The sequence below is a fragment of the Panthera uncia genome, chromosome D4 (genome assembly GCF_023721935.1).
Source record: "Panthera uncia isolate 11264 chromosome D4, Puncia_PCG_1.0, whole genome shotgun sequence".
In the NCBI taxonomy this organism is placed as follows: Eukaryota; Metazoa; Chordata; class Mammalia; order Carnivora; family Felidae; genus Panthera; species Panthera uncia.
In genome coordinates, this window is record NC_064807.1 from 60,658,742 (window position 1) to 60,683,186 (window position 24,445).

The 24,445-nt window shown below is 35.4% G+C and overlaps 1 protein-coding gene across 1 annotated transcript in view; it reads right to left on the minus strand.

Annotated features, from left to right (window-relative positions):
- Positions 1-24,445, minus strand: part of TEX10 (testis expressed 10) — a 61,321-nt gene that overhangs the window by 10,917 nt on the left and 25,959 nt on the right. The window contains exons 6-11 of the mRNA XM_049635323.1: positions 17,245-17,483; positions 16,353-16,488; positions 14,606-14,781; positions 12,903-13,080; positions 8,590-8,678; positions 6,858-6,991 (exon numbers count right to left, since the gene is read on the minus strand). Of these exons, the coding sequence (XP_049491280.1) occupies positions 6,858-6,991; positions 8,590-8,678; positions 12,903-13,080; positions 14,606-14,781; positions 16,353-16,488; positions 17,245-17,483 (952 nt within the window). The remainder of the gene's footprint in view (positions 1-6,857; positions 6,992-8,589; positions 8,679-12,902; positions 13,081-14,605; positions 14,782-16,352; positions 16,489-17,244; positions 17,484-24,445) is intronic.

Sequence of the window (24,445 nt, forward strand, 5' to 3'; positions counted from 1 at the left end):
TAAAGGAAAATTGGGCCTCTTCGAAAAATACCTGATTGCAGGGCTGGGACAGTGAAAATCATGTATGAATCTAGAACAATCTGTGGTACAAGGAAGTAAAGAAGTACTCAGAAAAAAATAAGTACACGTCAGAAGAACAAAGAAACCACTATATTCTATAGTGACCCACTGAATAAAATAGGAAACCATATTAACACAAATTAATAAATAGACTAATAAAAATGACTGGGACATTAACACTGTTTCAAAGTATCTCCTCATAAATCATTACTAATTACAAAGGGGAAAAAGTAAACAGTGGAAAAGTAGACAGACAGCACTTAATCAAGTAATCAAAGTTGAGTATCTAATGGGACAAATCAAAACCATGCACCACCTGGCAGGATGCAGTCAGAAAACCACAGCATCACTTGTGTCATATTCCTACCAAATTCATATAGCCTGAATCTAACCATGAGGGAACATAAATCCAAATGGGAGGAAAATTTTACACAATAACTGTCCCAATGTACTTCGAAGTGTCAAGGTCAATGAAAGACAAAGACTGAGGAACTTTACCAAATTGAAGGAAACAAAACAGATATTACAAGTAAATACAATGAACAATTTGGGGTGCATAAGAACATTACTGAGAGGTACACGGGTGGCTTAGTCAGTTGAAGGTCTGACTCTTGATTTCAGCTCAGGTCATGATTCCAGGGTCGGGGAATCAAGCCCTGCATCAGCTGCTTAGGATTCTCTCTCTGCCCCTCTCCCCTGCTCTAAAATTAAAAATCAATTAATTTAAAAAAGAACACTGTTGAGGGGGCACCTGGCTGGTTGTTGGTAGTGCATGCTATTTTTTTTTTAATTTATTTTTGAGAGAGAGAGAGAGAGAGAGAGAGAGAACAAACAAGCAGGGGAGGGACAGAGAGAGGGAGACACAAAATCCCAAGCAGGCTCCAGGCTCTGAACTGTCACAGCACACAGCCCAATGCAGGGCTCAAACCCATGAACTGTGAGATCATGACCTGAGCCACATGAGTCAGACACTCAACTGACTGAACCACGCAGGCACCCCAGTGCATACTACTCTTGCTATCAGTGTCATGAGTAAGTTAGGGGGGCCTGAGTGGCTCAGTCACTTAAGCATCCGACTCTTGATTTTGGCTCAGGTCATGATCTCACGGTTCATGGATTTGAGCCCTGCATTAGGCTCTGTGCTGACAGTGTGAAGCCTGTTTGGGATTCTCTGTCTCCCTCTTCTCTGTCCCTCCCCTGCTTGCTCTCGCTCTCTCAAAAATAAACAAACATTAAAAATAAAAAACAAAAAAACAATAAGTCATTTTGTGGATATCAACAAATTGATCTTGAAGTTTATTTAAACAGGAAAAAGACCCAAAATAGCCAACACAATATTAAAGGAAAAGAATAAAGTTAAAGGACTGATATTACACAGCTTCATAAATTACAGTAAAGCTATGCTAATCAAGACACTGCAATATTGGTTAAAGAATAGACAAATAGATGAATGGAACAAAACAGAGAGCCCAGCAAGACAGACCCACATAGTCAAGTGATCTTTGACAATGGAGTCTTGTCAACAAATGGTGCTTTAACAATCCATCTACAAATAAATGAATCTAGACTCTTCACAAAAATTAACTCAGAGTGAATCATAACAGACCTAAATGTAAAATACAAAATGCAAAACTGTAATGACTTAGAAGAAAAACCTAAACGACCTACATATGGTGATGACATTATAGATACAATACTGAAGGCACAATTCAGGAAAGAAACAAAGAAGCTGGACTTCATTAAAATTAAAAAATTTTTCTCTGCAAAAGATAATGTCAAGAGTATGAAAAGACAAGCCATAGACTGGGAGAAAATCTTTGCAAAAATATATCTGATAAAGGATTGTTAACCAAAATATTCAAAGAGCACTTAAAACTCGAAAAGAAAACAACCCAATTAACAAATGGGCCAAAGACCATAATAGATACCTCACCAAAGAAGACATGGCAAATAAACATATGAAAAGATGCTCCACATCACAGGTTATCAAGGAAATCAAAATTAAATAATGAGATGCTACATACAGCCTGAATTCAAAACACTGACACCAAATGCTGGCAAGGATCTGGAGCAACAGAAACTCATCCACTGCTGATAAGATTGCAAAATGGTACAACCACTTTGGAAAACAGTTTCTTACAAATTAAACACACTCTGACCATATAATCCAGCAATGGCTCTCCCTGGTATTCACCCAAAGCAGTTAAACACATGTCCACACAAAAACTACACACGGATGTGTATAAACCTATATACACAGTTTTATGCATAATTATCAAAATTTGGAAGCAACAAAGATGTCCTTCAGCAGGTAAACAGATAAACTGGTACATCCAATGTAATATTATTCAGCAATAAAAAGAAATGAGCTATGAAGCCATGAAAAAACAAGGAGAATCTTAAATGAGTATTATGAAGTGAAAGAAGCCAATCTAAAAAAGGCAATATACTGCATACTCCCAAATGTATGACATTTTGGAAAAGGTAAAACTACAGACAGTGAAAACAAACAAACACCTGTGGTTGTCAGGGGTTGGGGGACATGGAGAATGAACAGTCAGAGCACAGAGGATATCAGGGTAGTAAAGACACTCGTATGAGATCATACTGATAGATATGTGGCATTATACATTTGTCCAGATCCATAAAATGTGTTAACACCAAGAGTAAACCATAATGTATATTATGGACTTTGGGTAATTATATCAACATAGAATCATTAACTATAACAAATATACCACTCTGGTGGGGGATGTTGATAAGGGAGAAGGTTATGCAAATGTGGGGGAAGGGATTATACGGGGAAACACCTTTTCCTTCCCTTCAATTGTTCTGTGAAATTAGAACTGCTCTAAAAGAAATCTTAATTTTAAAAAAATCTTTAAGATTTAAATAGCACATTAGATAATGCAGGAAAGATCAGTGAACTTGAAGATACAGCATACTTTCTCAAGAGATGGCAAAAAAAGGTTAAAGAGTCTCAAAGGTCTACAGGACAATGTCAAGTGGTCTAACATACAAGTAAATTAAGTCCCAAAGAAGGGAACCAAAACATCTTTTGAAGGAATGAGTGACATTTTTTTCCCCAAAACAATAAACTATAAACCTAGTAAAACATTCAGCAAATACCAAGCTTAAAAAAAAAAAAATTAAGAAAGTAACACCAAGGCATTAATTAATACAATCAAACTGCTGAAGAAAGTGGTAAAAAGATTATCTTGACAACATGTAGGAAGAAAAAAGCATATAGAGGAAAAAAAAAACATTACATACAGAAAAACATAAGAATGACCTCACATATCATTACACATTATATTATGGTATAAAGTAGTATAGTTTGAAGGTAGGCTGTATTAAGTTAAAGAGCAAACACCTAAAAACAAAACAAAGAGGCATAGCTAATATGCCAAAGCAGAGGTAAAATGGAATGCTAAAAATACTCAAACTACAAAAGCAATGAATCATGGTATCTTACTGCAATGCAATACTATACAGCAACGAAAACAATGAATTACTGCTTATACATTAACATAGATACCTTTAAGAATACACTGAATAAAAAGAAAATTACTAAAAAATGTTTCACTTGTAAACACGTAAAACTCAACAATATAGTTTGGAGTTACATGCTAATTACAATAAAACTGTAAAGAAACAAAAATATGATAAAATTAAAGACAGTGTTACTCTGAAGGGAAAGGGACACAGGGGTTTCAAAAATAAAAATGTTCTTATTTCTTAAGCTGAATTTATATAATTATTATTATTCTGAGCTTATCCATGCTAAAAAACATTCTTTTACAACTAATCAGTATTTTGTAAATGACAATTAACATTAACCTTAAAACCTTTCATTGGCTCTGGAGTAGAAATCTCCATTTCTAAAAGGTATCTCTGCACAGAGATTCCTGTTCTCTTTTTGATGGAAACTATAGTTTCCATCATTAACAGGAAGGTCATACAACTCTTCCTTTAGTGCTCAGAAAGAATAATAACAAAGATACAAGTGAAAATGACAAGGTCTAGGTTAGCATATAAAGGATATTACTTCTTTAAAAAAAAAAAATGACAATATATTTAGTCATTTGTGAAGACAGAAGATATCTGAAAGAACACGTTTACTTAGAAACCGGGGAGGAAAAATGGGTAGTTGAGAGGGAGTGGAAGAAGACTTTTTTACTATTATCCTCTGTTCTGAATTGTATTTTGTGAATACCTACTCAAAAAAAAAAAAAAAAAAAAAAAAAGTCTGATTTGAAAAAGAATCACTTTGGCTTAAACAGATGAAACTACAAAACAACTGAGCGATCCCAGTCCTAATAACTTGTTCAAATGAAATAATTAGAAAAATAAATGTTTACATTAAGGATGTCAAAACTATGTGTATGTCAAATATTTTCACATGAAAAGGCCAACTTAAATAATAAAATTTATCCAAAAGAAAACTGGAATCTTCACTTAAGTTCACAAACTAAAAATGAGACTTTCAGATTTTTCCTAATTATGTCTTAACATTTCAAAGACAGCAACCTTGAAGTTTAATGCACGTCCTTGAGAAATGTTCACTTCAGAAATACAGCTGATAACATTTTCATGACAATTTTATTTTGGCTTTACACAGATGATGTGCTTATGAAAAATTTAAATAATCAGATAAAGGCTATATGACTTGTCCAAGTTACCAAACTAGACACTGGTAAATCTATGCCTGGAATCTGGAGCCCAATAATCCCATACAGTGTTTTCTCCAATACATCATGATGGTTTACATACATTAATTACAGTCTGTCCTTTAAAACTACTCTTACTACTGTTGGCAAGCCCAATCCCTCCAATCTAATATTCAAGGCCTTAACCTCAAGAGATCTATCTTAGCTCTCTTCATTTACTATGAAGTAAGATAAAATTTCAGATGTTAAACCAATTCATTATTTCTTTTCACTTTTTTAAAATCCAGTATTGTTGGAGAACATACATATAAACATAGTACCAGGCATTAGGGCAATAAAGTGAAGATAAATTCACTGGCATACCTAAGAATTGTAATCAGAGTCAAACAATGCAAAGTGAAAAGTGTATATAAATCTATAAAAGGTACTGTCTTAACAGATGGGAAAATATTAAGCATATTGAGAATAGAATAAAAGAAGTAAATAATAGATCAGCTGAGTAAAATCAATTGTTATAGCAACAAAATAGAAAAGTAGGATGTAACTTGAATCTAGAGACTACCCTGTTGAGAATAATGACAAAGAGGTTAAAAAAAAAAAAAAAAGCTTTTGGACTAGCTATTATAAGCTTTAAGGAAAGACTGTATTAGTCAGTGTTCTCACCAAGGGCCTTCCAAATCATTAAAAGAAACTAGCCAGCAGAGAACATAACCTGAGAATTTGCAAAAAAGGTTCAAACCAAAATTACTTGGGATGATATTAGTACATTCTTACTGCATAAGCATTTTTCATGTAGGAAATAAAAAAATGAAAAAATAAATAATAGAAATTAATTATTATAGAAATGTTTTAGAGAATCAAAACCTTATATCAATGTTTATGTTTTTGCATATTTAGCTTACATATCTGTAACATGTAAGACAATTTATTCTGTTACAGTAAAAGATCAGCCTAATAATTCCAATTTAAAACTTATGATTTTAATTTGATTTTTACTATAAGCAGTACCAAAGCCTAAGTTATTAAGATTTATTATATTTATAGGGGCGCCTGGGTGGCTCAGTCAGTTGAGCATCCAACTCTTGACTTTGGCACAGGTCTCGATCTCATGGTTCAGGAGTTCAAGCCCCATGGCAGGTTCTGTGCCATCAGTGCACAGCCTGCTTGGAATTCTCTGTCTCCTTCCCTCTCTGCCCTGCCCCTACTCATTCTTTCTCAAAATAAATAAATAAAGTATTAAAATAACTTTTTTAAGGTTTATCGTATTTTATAAAGCTTAATTTAGTCTATATTTAATATTTTAACATTTGTGAAGGTTTATCAGAAAACTGAATTACTTGATGGGGCACCGGAGTGGCTCAGTTGGTTAAGCATCTAACTCTTGATTTCGCTCAGGTAATGATCTCACAGTGCACGAGTTCGAGCCCCATACTGGGCTCTGCGCCGATGATGCGGAACCTCTTGGGATTCTCTCCTTCCCTCTCTCTCTGCCCCTCACCCGCTCATGCTCATGCTCTCTCTCTCTCAAAATAAACTTTAAACAAAGGTTAAATGGTTTAAAATTTTAACTAAGTTTATAAAAGGATAATCAAAGTCCCATTTTAAAAGACTGCTTAAAGTTATTGTATTTATCTTAAAAATAAGATTTGTAGGTTGAACTTTAAAACTTAATGAAAAACAAGGCTTTAAATTATCTTTAACATACTATGTACTAATTCTCAAAACCAAAAGAATTGAATAATCTTGTTTTTTAAAAAACGTCACCTTCAAAGATACCAAATCCAAGTAGTTCTACGCATCCTTCAAGACTTAAGTCAAATTCTCCCTTTTCATAGAAGCATCTATCCTATCCATTCTATACTAGATAAAAGAAAATAAATTTATCTCCACCATTCAGACTGCTAATTTATTCTGTTCTAGTAGTGCAACCAGTAATGAAAAACACTCCTCTTTTAGAAACATATATCTCCTATCCAAGACAAGTGCTCTCAAAATGTGGATCATTTCTTATACTACTCTTTATCTCTGAAAGGATCTCCTACAAGGCAATCCTAATATATAGTAACTATTGGTAGTTGATGAACAGAATTTTAATAATCATAAGTTTCTTTTTAAATGCACTATTACCTCTGTAACATCCCAATGATGTAAAAACTGATCCAAGTCAGTAAGGTAAAGAAGCACAGGGGAAAGCTGTGTCTGGATGACGTGAGGAACTCCTCGAAGACTCTGAAGCCAAGTCAACTCCTCTTTTGAAAACCCTAATTTAGGTACAAAGAAAGTTAATTTAAAAAAATAAATCACAAAGCAAATGACATTCTTATTTTTAAAAAATAGACATGGACCTTCAAGTTTAAATTCTTTGGCTACTCTGCTTTCTCTGAATTTCTGCTTTTCACATATTTTAAAAAACGAATTGCTAGCAATGGAGGCAGTAAAATTCCTATTAATTATGTACACAAAGGATGTGATCTGACCCAATATATGATGCAGCAACAAGTTAAGTTTTACCCCTTATACTGGGAACCATACCACTTTTACTTTAAAAAATGTGAAAGGCATAAGCTTTTCCATTAATGGCAGGTTTAAAAAAGCAAATCAACAAGTAAAATGATATACTGCTTCATATGTATACTATCTATATATTTTTTTTTGTATAATAGCCCTTCAAATGTTTTAACCAACTGAGCCACCCAGGAGCTCTAATAGCCCTTCAAATGTTTTAAAACTCTCCCTCCTAAACCCTTCCGGATTTTTTTTTTTTTTTTGATAATACATGTGTAGTTCTTCCAACTACACTTTATACAGCAAAATTTCTGATCCTCTTACCACCCCTATTACATACACTTGGTCTGACCTACATAGACAACTTGACAGTATCTCCTGACAGTGCTCAGAAGGATCAGAATACCAGCGTTGTGGCCTGCTTTGATGTTCAAATCACTGTATTTCCATGACATTAAGCTTAAAGAGTCACCATCTAGTTTGATGGCCACATCACAGTACTGACTCCTAATGAGCTTTCTAAAACCACTAACCCTTAACCCTAACCCTTTACCACTATTAAAACATAAAATCCCTGCCTTCTATCTCAAATGGGTACATCCAAAACTATCAAATAAACACTCATTTATCCGTGTATGTAATATTTATCTTGGATTCAGCTCATTATCAGCACTTGTCAAGTTTTTTCTGGAGTATCTTAACCTATTCATTAAATCTCCTAAATTTTAAGCCTTCAGAAAATGTCAAAGAATGTCATCTTTATCCTCCAAATATACAACAGAAATGTTGAAACAGTACAATCATTTAAAACAAAAGTAATAATACTTACACATCTAACTTATTTGTAGATTCATTTTACTACTTTTGCTTTTGAGCAATGGAATGTAGAAAATGGCTAACTGAAATCTGATGTACTTACTATCAAGTTGAACATTTTAAACATTTTTAAAATGGATATTCTGCTCATCAACTTTTTATGCAATGAGGTTTGCACCTGACTATCTGAAAGAGTCAAGTATGTCCAACTCACTGTAAAGCAAGATAATCAAGTTGAGAAATTAGACTTAGAAATAAATGAAAATATAATCATATGACATTCAAATCATCTCCAGAGTATTTGTACTCTGAGAGATTTAAACATGAATCATGTATATCCCTGCCTCAAAAGCCTGACACTGGAGAATACAAATATTCCTTCAAAGATCCCCACTTATTAGCCATAAAAATCATTTCAATGTAAATAGATTATTTACCATCTTCAAAACTTAGAACCAAACAGATAAGACAGTAAATCTTAGGACAACTTTTATACCAGATTTTTCCTTTCCTTAATTTGTCAGGTGAATGTCTTTACCTGTAAGTGTTGAAAATAAGAAGCTGAAATAGTCCACATCACTCATCAACCAGTCTTTAGCTGAATACTTCCATCCAGAAAATGATGATCTATAACAAACAATAGGAGAATTATTACCAGAGGTGACCAACTTGGAAGACTTTGAAAAACAGCACAATACATAACTATTTTTCTTTATTGAAAACAAATCTGCACTAATAACTTAAAAACCCATAGTATATATTCACTTTAAATATAAGGGCTCAAGTACCAGAATATAGGAAGTTCAACTTCTAACATACTTATGCAAAATATCCATGAAAAAGCATAACTGATCCATATATATGGTATAAATTAGAAAATTTCCATGCCATTTGAAAATCAGATTCCAAGGAGCCAAGATGAAGCTTTGCTTTTCAGTAGCAGGTTTGGCTGCTACTTGATTTTCATAAAGTCTTACCTTGCTTACTTAAATGAGCTAAGTTTAAACAAGCTCATTTCCTAACTAAGCAAAAAGTATCTTAGTTAGGCAAAGAATATTCCATGTAAAGTCATTCTAGGATAATCATATGTTCCTATACTGTGCAAAGCTATAACTGGGTCTACGTCATAATAGCACAGCTAAGTATTCATGGTATACTTAGGCGAATAGCTAAATGTAAAGCAGCTTCTCATTAAATGAGGATTATGTGGTTCCTGGTAGGGGATCAGTTTCCAGTGATTCCTTTAAAAACTCTCTTCAAGTTAAGGCTAAGGGAAAAGACAACAAATGTTAGTCTCAGATATGGCCCAAAAAAAGGGGGGGGGGGGTGCTGAGAATGATCAGATCCAACAAGCTGAGGCTACAAATTTTTTCAGTTATCTGAATAAATGTCAGACAAAATTGGGCATTTCTAATTCAACTAGAAGCACTTAATTTACTGTTACAATAGCTAATATTTATTACCATTCTTTAAATCTGGGCAGTTAAAATAATGGAAACACCCTTTTTTATTATTCCCACAATAAGCAAAAGACTTATGGGAGGAGTAACAAAAACTGAGAGGTTATTTTAAAAAGCCAGAAATGCACAATGGGAAAGAGTACAAAATGGTAATTAGAAAACAAACTAATATGCTTTTGAACCCAGTGAAAACAGAAAGCAACTGTGCCATCCAGTGGCTAAAAAAGGTAGCAAAATCCATTTAAGAGACTGCTTTCAACAAATGACAAGCAATATATCATACTGCCCTTAAAATTATGATGACCATATATACTGTCAAAGCCAGAACACTTCTGAGGTAAGCTGGGACAAAAGAACTAAACTGAAACTGTTCCTGACAGAGGAGGTCATGTATTTTACCCTACTTAAAAATCAGGCCAAATTTCTTAGTCCCAAATTTCTCCCTTGTCAGATTTTTCTCTAACAGTGTGGATTCTCTCCACATTTAGGTCTTATGTTTCCCAATCCAGCTGTAAATAAACTAGGGGCAGAAAGGATAAGGAATGAGCAAAGGTAAGGGGGAAAACGCAAGGAGAATGGTATGGGGGGGGAGGGGGAGTCAAACTCTAAAAGACTTTAAGTGGGTGATAAAAATTAGATAGGGGCAACAACTCTAATTGCACTTTTAAAAAGATGAATACCAACAGTTTTTAGCTGATGGGTTTTTCACATATGGAACAAACTATTCTTTGGGGTTAACTCTCTTGGATAAAGACAAACAGGACATCAGAACTACAAAACCTAAAAGAACCTGATCTCATAATACACTTAGTGTAACAGACAAAAATCAGAATTAAAGCAATATTTAAGGAAAATTAATCTGGCAAAAGTGCAAAAGTTAGATGGAATATTATAACAGTGCAGGTGGAAGATTATGAAAAGCAACTGGCTTGTATATAGTCATAGTTGAGGACAGAAGGGGGTATTTTGAAAAGAAAACCAGATATGAAATAACCCAGTGTATGTCTGAGGGAAACAAACATTATTGTTAAATTCTGAATCTAGGAAGTGATATAATGATGTCACTGGCCTAAGAAAGTTCAGAAGTCCTAATTTTGTATTATTTTTTTAAAAAGAGATTCATCTGAAAAAAAAAAGAGATTCATCTGAATGGGAACAATACATCTACAGACAGAGAAGTCTACTAACAGACTCTGCTAAAAAACAGAATTTAACTTGGTGGATTTTTAACTATATTGACAATATGCTTTTAATTTGGTGATTATGAATCCCGACTATCTGTAAATATATTTTATCAATAGTTACCACAAATCTCCACAAAAAGAAAAAAAAAATTGAAAACATCCTTGGCAAAAGTTATCAAGTCAATCATAACTGATATTGATAAAGATATAAACATAGATTCCAAAGAGAACTAGCTTCAAGAAGTGTTCAAAAACTGATTTTAAGTCAACGTGAAAACAGATCCTTCACCAGTTGTATCAAAGGAACAGAGTGCCCTCTACTGGAAGTTAATAAACAAAACCACTTCAGTAACAAAAAGAAATCACATTTAATTTTTTTAAAGGCCTGCTAAATAACTGCTTACTAGACAAGGATTTTTTTCCCTTAGAAAGAAAAACACTGAAACTAATATATGCTTAAAGCACTTAAAGGTAAGACCAAGTCCCTCTAATGCACATGCACACAGAAGAAATAAAAGAGTGAATTTCACATATAAACAAACACATTGCCGAGAGCTCTCTTCTGCTAGCTAAAAAGAAAGGTAAATCACACTTTAGGTGACTGATTCCAAGATATGTCTTATAATGGTAAGAGGTGACTGTCAAACAAGCTAAAGCAAGTCTACCAATAAAGTGAGCTACTCCTATTTAACCAGGATAGAGGATCTGTATTGTACAAGTCACAAGGAAGTTATTAGTCTTTAAACTTTTCAGGTACCACCTAGATTTCAATTTCTCCCTAAAACCATATTAGACCCTGCCTATGAGACACAATCAATAATAAATCTTACTGAACACTAAAAATATTATGCCTAATGATACAAACACAAGGTGTTTAAGGATACTTTGAATACCTACAATATGAAACACTATTATAAAACATTTAAGAGTAAAATGATGCAGCCACTGTGGAACACGTTACAGCAGTTCCTCGAAGAATTAAACAGAGAATTACCATGTGACCCAACAATTCCACTTCTGGGTATATAGCCAAAAGAATTTAAAGCAAGGACTCAAACAGATATCTGTACACCAATGATCACAGCAGCATTATTCACAAAAGCTAGAAGATGGAAACAACCAAGTTTCCATCAAGGGAAAAATAAACAAAATGTAGTATATACATATACTGGAACATTAAGTCAACCTTAAAAAGGAAATTCTGATACATGATACGATGTGGATGTACCTTGAAGAGTTATGCTGAGTGAAATAAGCAAGACACAAAAGGTCATATATAGTAGGATTCCATTTATATGAGGTACTTAGAATACTCAAAATCATGAAGGGGCGTCTGGGTGGCTCAGTCGGTTAAGAGTCTGACTCTGGCTCAGATCATGATCTCACAGTTCAGTTTGTGAGTTCAAGCCCCACGCTGGACTCTGTGCTGACAGACTGAAGCCTGGAGCCTGCTTTGGATTCTGTATCTCCCTCTCTCTGCCCCTCCCCATCGCGTGATCTCTCTCTCTCTCTCTCTCAAAAATAAACATTAATTAATTTATTTTTTTTATCATGAAGATAGAACAGTGGTTACTAAGGGCCGGGGGGGAGGGGGATGAGGAGTTACTGTTTAACGCATGCAGAGTTTCAGTTTGGAATGATAAAAGAGTTGTGGAGATGGACAGCGGTGCTGGCTGCACAACAATGTGAAAGTACTTAATGCCACTGCACAGTTTTAACTGTATACTTAAAACCGGTTAAAATGGTTAAGTTTTATGTTATGTACATTTAACCACACACACACAAAAAGAAATTTCAACTGATTCTTCTTCGCCTGAGTCACAAACATATTTATTTCACCAGCTACGTTAAATTTGGAGGTCCCTGAAAAGAAGGTCTGTATCACAATGTCATTAACACCAAAGGTTTTATTTAAGCACAGTACTCTCACCTGCCACTGAACCCTTACTACAGGCTTTTGAGAATTTAAAATCTGTACACTATGTACAAATTATAGATAATTTCTATCTATACAAATCACTAAAAAACTTGAAACAGTCTTACTCCAGTGAACTTTATCTAGCAATAATAGGATGAAGAGTTTTAAATGTTGCATTAAGAGCAAATGAAGTTAGTAGCAGTATAAGCCTTCTGTAATTTACACACTGCCAGTAAAAGGCATGGGAGAAAAGACTATATACTTAAAATATAGCTCACTTGGATGCTACCTCATGTGCAGTATCCCAATAAGCATGGCAGCCAAACTTGAACTGAGTCTTCCCATAATACAGCAACGACTTAACCGAGAAAGTAAATCAGCAGGCAGACTTGGTAGAAAATATACAAGCTGGACCAAACGCTGCTGAGAGTCTGCTGGAAGAACCACCACAGTGCCTTCTTGTGGATCTAGTGGGGTAGGTAACACATATTAAAGTCAACTATAAAAGATATACAGATATTAAATTAGTAAAGCAGATTGAGTGCTTGCTTACTTTTTACTGTATTAAACTGAATTTCAACTTATCATCTACATAAAAAAGTTTTATCATAAAGTATATGTAGGACTTAAACTATTTTCTAAAGTAAAACAATGAACATTATAAAGATATATTTATTTAACACTAATAATTCCACAACATCCAAGTGTCAATGTCTGAAATAATAACTTTGATGGGGTAAAGGGATTGAACCAAAGTAAAATGGTAAAAAACAAGCGCTTTTGCTAAACAGTGACAATTACAGTATCAACCTAATTTAAAGCAGAAGACATCTACATATAAGCAGTACTGAAAAAAAAAAGACTTAAAAATATAACCCAAAAAGGATGGAAGCAAACCAAATGTCCATCACTTAATGAATGGGTAAATATAAGTGACAGATTCATAGAGTAGAATACTAGTACTCAGCAAAAAAAAAAAAAAAAAAAAAAAGTACAGATACATGCACACTAAATATGCATGTATACTGCTAACAGTACATTAAGTGAAAATAGCCAGATTCAAAAGGCTCTACATTATATAATTCCATTTATAACAAATGTCCAGAACAGGCAAATCCGTAGAGACAGGAAAGTAGATTGGTGGTTGCCAGGAGCTGGGGAAGGACTAATGGGTTTAATTTCTTTTTGGGGTGATAAAAATATTCTGGAATCAGACAGTGGTGACTGCACAACTTTGGGAATATGTTAAAAACACTGAAATATACATTGTAAAAGGACAAATTTTATGGTTTGTGAATTACATCTCAATAATAAATACATATTACATATATGTAATACCTCCCAATATGCTTTTATTGGTATTTTTGCTTAAAATATAAAATAGTTCCAAGGATGAATAAAAAAGTATAAATATATAGAAGTCATACAAAATATCCTTTATGATTAATTTGCTGCCAAAGCTTCAAAGGAATTTTTTTTAAATACCTGATCAGTTTTGAATTTGTAAACAGCATGTGGCTGAAAAGACAATTTAAGAATCCAAGAAGCATCTACAACCATTAACCTTCTAAAAGTATCCTAATAAAAAATACTTACTATTGAAAATGAATTTACTATTTGATATTTTGTTCTGGCACTTTAACCATGGTGTGAATCATTTATAATAATTCAAAGGAAAGGCAAACCTAAAGAGTTCCGCTTAGAAACTTCTTTCCCAGGGGTGCCTGGGTGGCTCAGTCCGTTAAGCAGCCGACTTCGGCTCAGGTCATGATCTCACAGCTTGTGTGTTTGAGCCCCACATGGCTCTGTACTGAAAGCTCAGAGCCTGGAGCCTGCTTCAGATTCTGTCTCCCTCTCTCTCTGCCCCACCCCCGCTCACACTCTGTCTCTCTCTCCTTCAAAAATAAACATTAAAAAAAAATTTTTTTTTTAAAGAAACTTCTTTCCTAATGCAGGGTAGATCAATGGTTACCTACACAGTTAAACTCTTACCATAGATTCGGAGAGCAGAAGCTTGTAAACTTTTTAGTAATTCTTTATTTGCTCGTGCTGCTGCAGTATGGATGATATCAATAAGCTGTGTTGACAGCTCAGGATTTCGGGAGCCAAGATGAGCAAGCTGCAATGGTAAACCAGCCAGCCAACGGGATAACACCTTACTACGATATCTAAGAAACACCAAGAAAGAACAAAATAAAGTATAAAGACAAGAGAAATAAGTTTAAACAAACAAACAAAAAAAATTTTTAACTTAAATATACCACAGAGTGACATTATTATCTACCAAGAACACATGTACTCATTTAAACATTTTAGAGTTTATAAGACCAGAAGCATCATTTATTCAGCTGTAGCATTTTCCAAGGTTTTAACCACTCACTTAAAAAGAGCATGCAATTTGGGGCACTATCTAAATTGCATGTTTATCTTCAAAAACAGACACTACTACTGCTCTTTGTGTTCTATTTATCCTTACAGTATTAGCTGTTATACTAACTCAATAATGCATTCAATGTAGGGTGCTCTCACACTAAATGGTTTCAAACCTGTGTTATTTTAGTTCTTCAGTATACAGTTGACCTTTGAACAATATGGTTTTGAACTGCGTGGATCTGCTTACATGCAGGTTTTTTTCAATAAATATACTGGAAATTTTTTTGTGAAAACCTCACAAACTGCACACCCTAGAAACACTGAAAGCATTAAGCTAGGTATTATTTTAAGAATGCAATATATAATATATATAACATACAAAATATGTTTATCAACTTATCGGTAAGACTTCTAATCAACAGTAGGCTATTAGTAGTTAAGTTCTGAGGGAGTCAAAAGTTACATACAGTTTTTCAACTGTAATGGGGAGGGGGGTCAGTGTCCCTAATCCCCACACTGTTCAAGGATCAACTGTACTTATACTTGCTAAAGCTCCAATGTCTCTTCACTCAGGCAACGGCAATCACTTTTGCTGTACCCCAAGAGCTTAGTGAATTAAGCATGACCTTTGCTGTCAGACCTAAACTTAAGTCTCAGCTCTGTTCCCCATTAATTATAGGACACTCACCAACTTATTAAACTAAGCTTCAGTTTCCTCCTACAAAACGAAAGTAACAGTATCTACACCTCAAAGTAGGAATATGAGATTTAGATAAATTATGAAAAGCACCCAGCTTCTACTAAAGACTCAAATATGTTTCAACAACTACCTACATATGCTCAGGTATCCCCAAACCTTATCTTCTACCTAAACACATCTTCCTGACTTCCAAACTATATCTCAAATTCACCATATCAAAAAATTAATTCCTTAATTCTACTCTTTGTGTTATCCATCTCAACTAATAGCACCAAACTAAGCCGGAAACTTTTTCATCTTCTATCGTCTTCATTCTTACACCATATGCCCCAATATGCCACTAATAGCTAATAGTTCAACCTCCATAGTTTTTACAGAAAGCAAAAGAAAAAGTTGAGGCTGCTATAGGTTACTCCAACTGACCTTAAGTTGTAAGTGGACAAGTGGAAATATAAGCTCAAAGAGGCTTTTATCTGCTGGTGGTGCACATAAAGATTACTGGCACTACTATGCATGTTTCTATATACAATTTTATATCTTTTCTTATATGCAGCCAAACAAAATAAAAAGAATGAACATCTCCAAAGATTTTTACCACTCTAGTATCTTAAGTAGACTACAAAATAACTCCACCAAAAAAGAAAGGTAAAATAAATGAAACCTTACCTGACTCTGTAAGATCTCAGTTCTTCTTTTTGATAGATTTTACTGAAAAACTTTAGTAACAAAGTTCGAACTGGAAGGAGGAGGCCTCTCTGCTGATACAATGTATAAACTGCCTTGATGAGAGACTCTGTAGCCTCTAAATACAAAAACAACTGTATATTAATCAAAAATGTTTCTTCACCAGCTCCCAAATTCCTCTAAAAGCACAGAAGCACTTTACTTTGTTCCTATGACAAAGCAGATCTTAGTCACAAACTGATACTACCACTGAAGTCCAATAGTAATGAGTTAATATAAAAGTCAGACTGCAACCTGAGACTACAGTGTAATTTTTGTAAGGGACAACAAACCTATGTAATGATGACAAAAACCAAGATATTAGAAAGATGAATAAGATGGGAACCAAACAGGAAAGCTTTGTTTTTGAATGAAAAGAATTTGTAAATCACACTAAAAATAGACTTTATGTGACATAACTTCAGGCTAGCAGAAAGGTAGAGACAGGCAAGATTCAACTCATTCTATATGGATAAAAGGGGAAAGTGCTCAATTTCTAATCAAACTAGACCAGAAAAGTGTATTTCTTTATCATTAGGCTCAATAGCATTCTGAAGTAATACCTACCTCCTTTTACTCAAGTCTGTAATCTACTAGAAATTTAATCATATTGCTTCACAGTGGACCTACTCACCTGAGAAAGAGATGCGCTGAGTATTAACCATTTCAGTGTTCAAGCAGATAGTCCATTTATAATTATACAAGCTAACTTTTAAGGTTTGAATGTAATTAACTTGTCTACATAAAACGTGTGAAAGTCATCAATTCAAAGCTAGACCCTAATAGCATGCATAAGAGCTCCTCTCTTAAATAAGGACAAAGCAAGAACACCTACCTCTGTTAGGTTGTATCTGCATTAATCTCCATGATACTCCAAGCAATCTGTTTAGCTGCTTACTATTTAGCCTAAAGCCATCTTCAAGGGTCTTTGTCACAAATTTTCTTATCATTTCTATCCAGTTGGAATCCTTCTGTAAAGTTGAGGCATTTGCCAAGGAGACCATGATATCAGACAGCGTTAAATTCAGTAAGAGATGATCTACATTATTGGAGAGAATTGTGCAATGCTTGATGCTAAAAACAAACAAAGACAAATACATCTATAACATGTTATATCTACCACGCCTGCTTCACTTAGAATACTTAAAAATAATCTATCAATGGGTCAAAAAATATTTCCTTCTAAAATAAATTGCCAAGACAGGTATGGAGGCAAGGTTTAGGCCACTGTTTTGTAAATAAACCATTCGTTATAGAATTAAGGTTGTTAATAAGACACGAATTACAATGTATCCTGCTCAGTTAATTACCCAAGTTACTCTTTACACAAAAGGTCAAGGTCTTTGTAACAATGCTTGGTAATCCTAAATGCAATCTGGAGATAAGACTTGAGAACCTCAACATGCTTGAAGATTTTTTTAAAGCAGATACTTTTGGATGTATTTGGATGTAGGTCACGGCAGATCCTGACTCTGCTTCTACCTCATCAACATAATCACTAATTTCTCCTGGCCACCATTTCCGTATGTGTGACAGGAGACTGGTCCAGCTAAGCAATGTTCTAAAACAACGTATATGATACACATATGAAAATCATTTTTCCCAGCCAAATAAAACATTTCTTTCAGACTTTGAAAGAAATTTCAAAAAAGATATCTCAAATACAGTACTTCAAAAAGAAAACTTGTGACTTAGACTATAAATCCCTATTTCAGAATACGGTATATTCAACAGCAGGCCTTATTTATTTCATGTTTAGAAAAATGTAAAGTTAATTAAAGTAAAAAATCTCTCTGGGGTGCCTGGGTGGCTCAGTAGGTTAAGTGTCTGACTTCAGCTTAGGTCATGATCTCGCGGTTCATGGGTTCAAGCCCTGCATCGGGCTCTGTGCTGACAGCTCAGAGCCTGGATCCTGCTTCTGATTCTGCGTCTCTCTCTCTCTCTCTCTCTCTCTCTCTCTCTCTCTCTCTCTCTGCCCCTCCCCCACTCGTGCTCTGTCTCTGTCTCAGAAATAAACAAACACTTAAAAAAATTAAAAAAAAAAAAGAAATCTGGTGCTATTAGAGCATCAAATGTAGGGTTAGGAATGACAAATGAGCTGGAAAGGTAAAATGGAACCACATTACAGAGTCTGGGAGGCTAAGGGCACTAAAATTAATTATGCAAGCATGACTGAAAACTTATTTCAGATGGGCGATTCTGTGGATGGAAAAGGAAAAATGAGAGTTACAAAACTATACACAGGGGTGCCTGGGTGGCTGTCAGCTCAGCATCTTACTCTTGATTTTGGCTCAGGTCATGATCTCACACTTCATGAGATGGAGCCTTGTGTCAGGCTCTGTGCTGACGGCACAGAGTCTGCTTGAGATTCTCTCCCTCTCTCTCTGCCCCTCTCCTGGGTGCATGTGCACGTGCTCTCTCTCAAAATAAATAAACATTAAAAAAAAATAAACATTTTAAAAAACTATAAACAAAGAAGCAACTGTATGGCTCTTGTAGCAATCTAGGCAAGAGATGACAAGTGCAAGAACCAGGGTCAATGCTGGGTATAGACTGGGAGAAGGCAGGACATTTAGAAAGAATAAAAATTAGCTGGATTTGAAGTCTGAAGTATATATATGTGTGTGAGTTTGGGGACAGTGGGATTTGGAGGAGTCAGAAGTTCCAGCATTGGTGACTGGATAAATGAAGTAGCAGAGATCCAGAAAATAAATATTACTTTTGATTATGTTGGGCTTGCAGTGTTTCTGGTATAAATCCAGGCAGAGATGGCCAACAGACAGCTCAATGTACAAGTTTGACAACAGAGAGAAAAGTCCAAACTATTTAACAGATTACTCACATAACCACTCCTAGCTGCAAAAGAAGATGAGAAATCTAGTTTTTATTTTGCACGGTCATATTCCTCAACACTGGAAATTAAGAAAGGAATGAGAACTGGGACAGACAACTAGCAGTCTGTACCACAAACCCAAAATTTCTACAAGGTTTTTCGCCAAACGGCCCAGTGCCCAAAACCAAGGCACATTTTAACATTAATTAGACCACTCAAAACTCAACTGCCACATTTCTTCACAAGTAGAGCTTTCCAAGATCTACCATAAGTTTATCTCAAGCAGCATAATTTATTACTGTCTGGAAGGTCTCAATGGACACTGCAAATTTGGGAGAATTCATTCTGCTCCTCCAATAATTTATACAAATTTTTAAGAGTAAATATACCAACCATCAATTCTATGAGGGAGGCAGACCACTGGGGATACTCCAATTTTCAATAATGATAAATGTAGGTAATCCCCTTCCTGAAAACAACTTTAAAACTAGATGAAATTTTTTAAAAACCTCAAAAGCAGGGGCACCTGGATGGCTCAGTTAAGTGCCCAACTGGCTCACATTGTGATCTCGTGGTCATGGAATCGAACCCAGTGTCGGGCTCCATGCTGACAGCACAGAGCCTGCTTGGGATTCTCTCTCTCTCTCTCTCTCTCTCTCCTCTCTGCCCCTCTCTCCCACTTGTACTCTCTCTCTCTCTCTCAAAATAAACATTAAAAAAACTCAAAAGCTCAAGAGCTAAGATAATAAACATTTACTGGGCCCAAAAACCTAGGAAAAAAGCAAGATACTAGCACTCAAGGCTCTGTCCTTAGGGCAGCTGCCAATTCCAAAGAAAAAACTGCAAAACTGAAGTAACCTTTTAGTGGCCTCACAGGGAAAAGTCAAAGCCCAGGGCCTACCAAACACCGGAACTTTCATGTTATCCAGGGTAAAGGTAAACCAGAAATAAAAACAGCTCTTAGATAAAACGTAATCCCAATTTTGCTTTCTACCACTGGTGTGAGTAACAATTCTTCCCAATTAGCTCTACAGAGTCAACACAATTCAAATCAAAATCCCAGCAAGCTACTTGTAGTTATCAATAAATTGATTCCGAAGTTTATATAGAAAGGCAAAAGACCTAAAACACCCAAGATAGAAGTAGAACAAAGCTGGAGGACTTATTCTACCCAATTTCAAGAGTTACCATATACAACTACAGTAACAAAGACAGCATGGAATTGGTGAAAGAACAGACACATGTAGGTTAATGGAACAAAGAGCTCCAAAACAGACCCGTAAAAATATAATCAACTCATCTCTGACAAAAAACCAAAAGCAACTCAGTGGAGAATGAAGTCTTTTCAACAAAAGGTGCTAGGAGCAAATGGACAAAAATTCTACAAATGAAAAACAAAAATTCAATGTATTTGTGTCTGAGCTCAGTTGAACAAAACTGAAGAATTAAAAGCTAGAACATAGGAGATTTAAGGAAAGAAAGAGAGAAAGAAAAAGAAAGAAGAAAGATGCAGTAAGTAAATCTAACATGTTAACATGTTTAATCAATCTTTACAGGAGAGAAATGTGACTGCAATTTTTTTTAAGATAATGAGAATTTATCAGATCTGTTTAAAGATATTCCAATCAAGATTTAAGATCTCAGATTTAAGTTCACTGAATCCCAAGGAGAATAAAAAAAAAAAAAAAACAAAAACCCCACCTGGATACATCATTGTGAAACTGCAAAAAACAAAAAGAAAATTCATGGGGAGTGTGAATAGGAAGCTTTTTTTTTTTTTTTTAATTTTTTTTCAACGTTTTTAATTTATTTTGGGGACAGAGAGAGACAGAGCATGGACGGGGGAGGGGCAGAGAGAGAGGGAGACACAGAATCGGAAAGAGGCTCCAGGCTCCGAGCCATCAGCCCAGAGCCTGACGCGGGGCTCGAACTCACGGACCGCGAGATCGTGACCTGGCTGAAGTCGGACGCTTAACCGACTGCGCCACCCAGGCGCCCCAAGGAAGCTTTTAAAGTAACAACAGTTAGACTCATAGCTGACTTCTCAACAGAAAATGAAAATCTGCAGACAGTAAAGTGTTATTGTCAGTGTGCTTAAAGAAAACTGCCAAACCCAGAGTACTATGCTCTGCTCAAACACTCTTTAGAAATGAAAAATATGTATATATATTTTTTAGACAAAACAATTAAGCAAAAATAACCTCCAGCAGATTCTGAATGGTCCCAGATAGATGGAAACAGACATATGAAAAAATGAGCATAAACATAGGAAATACATGGACAGAACTTAGGTGATGGATACAAGTTCTCCAAAATACTGATTTTGGTTTGAAACAAGCTCAAATTTTGTCACTGGCATAAATACGGTCAGCCGTTTTCTTGGAATTGATAGGCTCTTTGTTCATTTTGAGAAAATAACTGCCAAATATCCAAGTCTGAATCCACAGTTCGTCTGGTAGTCATTCTTTCAAGTTAAAATTACGTCCATCACAGAAAAATACTCCCAAGTAGAATAATCACAAAAGTGTACTTCCTTGAGACAACCATCATCCCATGGTATGCATTCAAATTACTTTACACACACTTTGTCACACTGAATATAAAAAAAATGTGTTCTCAAGGGTCATGACTTAACAAAATTAGTAGTTTTTACTGCTTCATTAAGGACATTTTTAAGTGAGTGCATGGTGGTGAAGAATACGATGTTTTACTAGTACAGTTGGTGCCATTGCCCTAGTTCATGCTAAGACACCGGCAGTCCTATCCACCACTGCTTTTGTACCATCAGTGCAAATGTCAGAACAATCAAAAAGGCAAACAATGTCTTAATGATATAATTGTGAAAATAGTTCTGGCCTTGGAGACCCCAGAGATCACAGACTACACATTGAGAACCGCTGTCTTAGATAACTGACATAAGAGTAAGCCAGCTAACTATAACAAACTGTCTCACAATAGTAACTATGATCTACTGTTTATAGGATATCCCCGTAAGCTTTTTTCCCACTCCCAACCTAATTTGTTATCTTAAGGTTCTCCCAAAGTAGTATCTGCCCCTAAAAATTTCAGATTCTGGATATTCAATGGGAGTCCTTATTTAAACTATTTAGAAGGGGTACCTGGGTGGCTCAGTCAGTTAAGCATCTGACTTCAGTTGGGTTCTTGATCTTGCAGTTCTGAGTTTGCGCCACACATCAGGCTCTGCACTGTCAGTGCAGAGCCTGCTTGGGATTCTGTCTCCCTCTCTCTCTTCCCCTATACCGCTTGCTCTCTACCTCTCACAAAATAAATAAAGATGAACTTAAAAAAACAAACAAGCTAGTTAGGAAAACTTTCTACATATAATACATCCAATAAACTTCCTTTTTACCAAATAAACTTTATACTCTTCCAAACATCTTTTCTTTTGGCCTTAACAGGCATTGCTACTCAATTTTAATTATAGGAAGCTCAGATTTCTTCTACACATGTAACTGCAAGTCAATTTCCTTTTGAATTCTGCTTCTTTAAGTACTCAATTCCTGTTGCACTCTTTCTCTGGGCTCTATTCTGTCTTCAGGGTCCCACAAATAAATTTATTTGCCAGTAACTTTTTCTAAAATTTAATCATTCATATACAGTCTGAACTAGTATTTATTATGTTTCTTTAACATAGCTCACTTTTTTAAAACAAATAAGGGCTCCTGGGTGGCTCAGTAGGTTAAGCATCCAACTCTTGATTTCGGCTCAGGTCATGATCTCATGGTTCAGGAGTTCAAGTCCCGTGTCGGGCTCTGTGTTGACAGTGTGGAGACTGCTTGGGATTCCCTCTCTCTCCCTCTATGCCCCCCCCTCAAAAATAAATAAAATTTAAACAAAAAAAAAAAAAAAAAGGAGAAAGGAAAAAGTACACCTATTAAAAAAAATAAAATTTCTAAAAAAACTTTGTCACTGCCATAAGCAGAAAATCAATCTTTTTCTAATACCCTTTGCACTAAATTCCCAACAACCAAACCACCACTTAATGACAACTTGCCAAATCAAAGCTCTCCATTCCCACTCAAAAAAGAAACTAATTTTCCCAGCATACTAGAAAATCATCCCAACTAGTGGATGACTCCAGTCAGCTTGCTCTCACAAGCCGATTCATACACCAAAGGCAAGACTTTAGCTGTTGTGAACAGAAAGATTTGGAGTCCCAAGTAAAAGAAAGACACAGTTTTCAGGACACAAGAGAAGTCATTTAGGCCCCAGTTAGTTTCTGTGATCTATGCCCCACTGGTTCTACTAAGCCTAAGGACACTTTTTACAAAACTTCCTAGCAGAAGTACAAAGAAATGCAAAAACTTTAGTAGTTAAGGATTTTAAGGGAACAAAAGGAATGCAAAAACAATCTAAGTATGTCTGTGCAAATTTATGCCTGCCTGTACATGCGATGACAAAGCCCCCCTTTCTGAATATTCATCCTAAACCCCAAATAAAAAGAACCTGCTCACCCATATTCAGGGAGTCATGGATTTGGAAGCTATTCCCCATGATCTCCTTATTTGTAGCAAATGGTTTTCTTTGTGTGACCACTGCATCTCTAGAACTCACCAACGAATGAACTCATGTTAGTTCAGTTATAGTATCTGTTCCCAGTACATGTTAGAATTACCTTGTTAAAGACCATCACCACGTAGGTTCATACATTTTGAGCAAAAAAAGTTTTCTTACAGATGACTACAATGCATTTTTAAATGTCAGTATTTTCAATGACAAAATTATATCCTTTGATATACAGGAAAGAACTGAAAGCAGGAACTCAAATGGATATTTGAAGACCAATGTTTACAACAGCATCATTCCCAGTAACCAAAAGGTGGAAACCAACCAAATGTGCATTGACAGATGAATGGATAAACAAAATATGGTATATACATACAGTGGAGTATTATTTAGCCTTAAAAAGGAAGGAAAACATGGAAGCAACCAAGAGATCCTTCAGGAAGTAGGCGAGTGCATACATAAACTGTGACCTACCCATACAATGAAACATTACTTAGCACTTAAGAGAGCTATCAGGGTGCCTGGGTGGCTCATCGAGCATCTGACTCAGGTCAAGATCTCGCAGGTTCGTGGGTTCAAGCCCCACGCTGACAGCTTGGAGCCTGCTTAAGATTCTGCATCTCCCTCTCTCTCTGCCCCACCCCTCACTTGTGCATGCTCACACACTCTCTCAAAA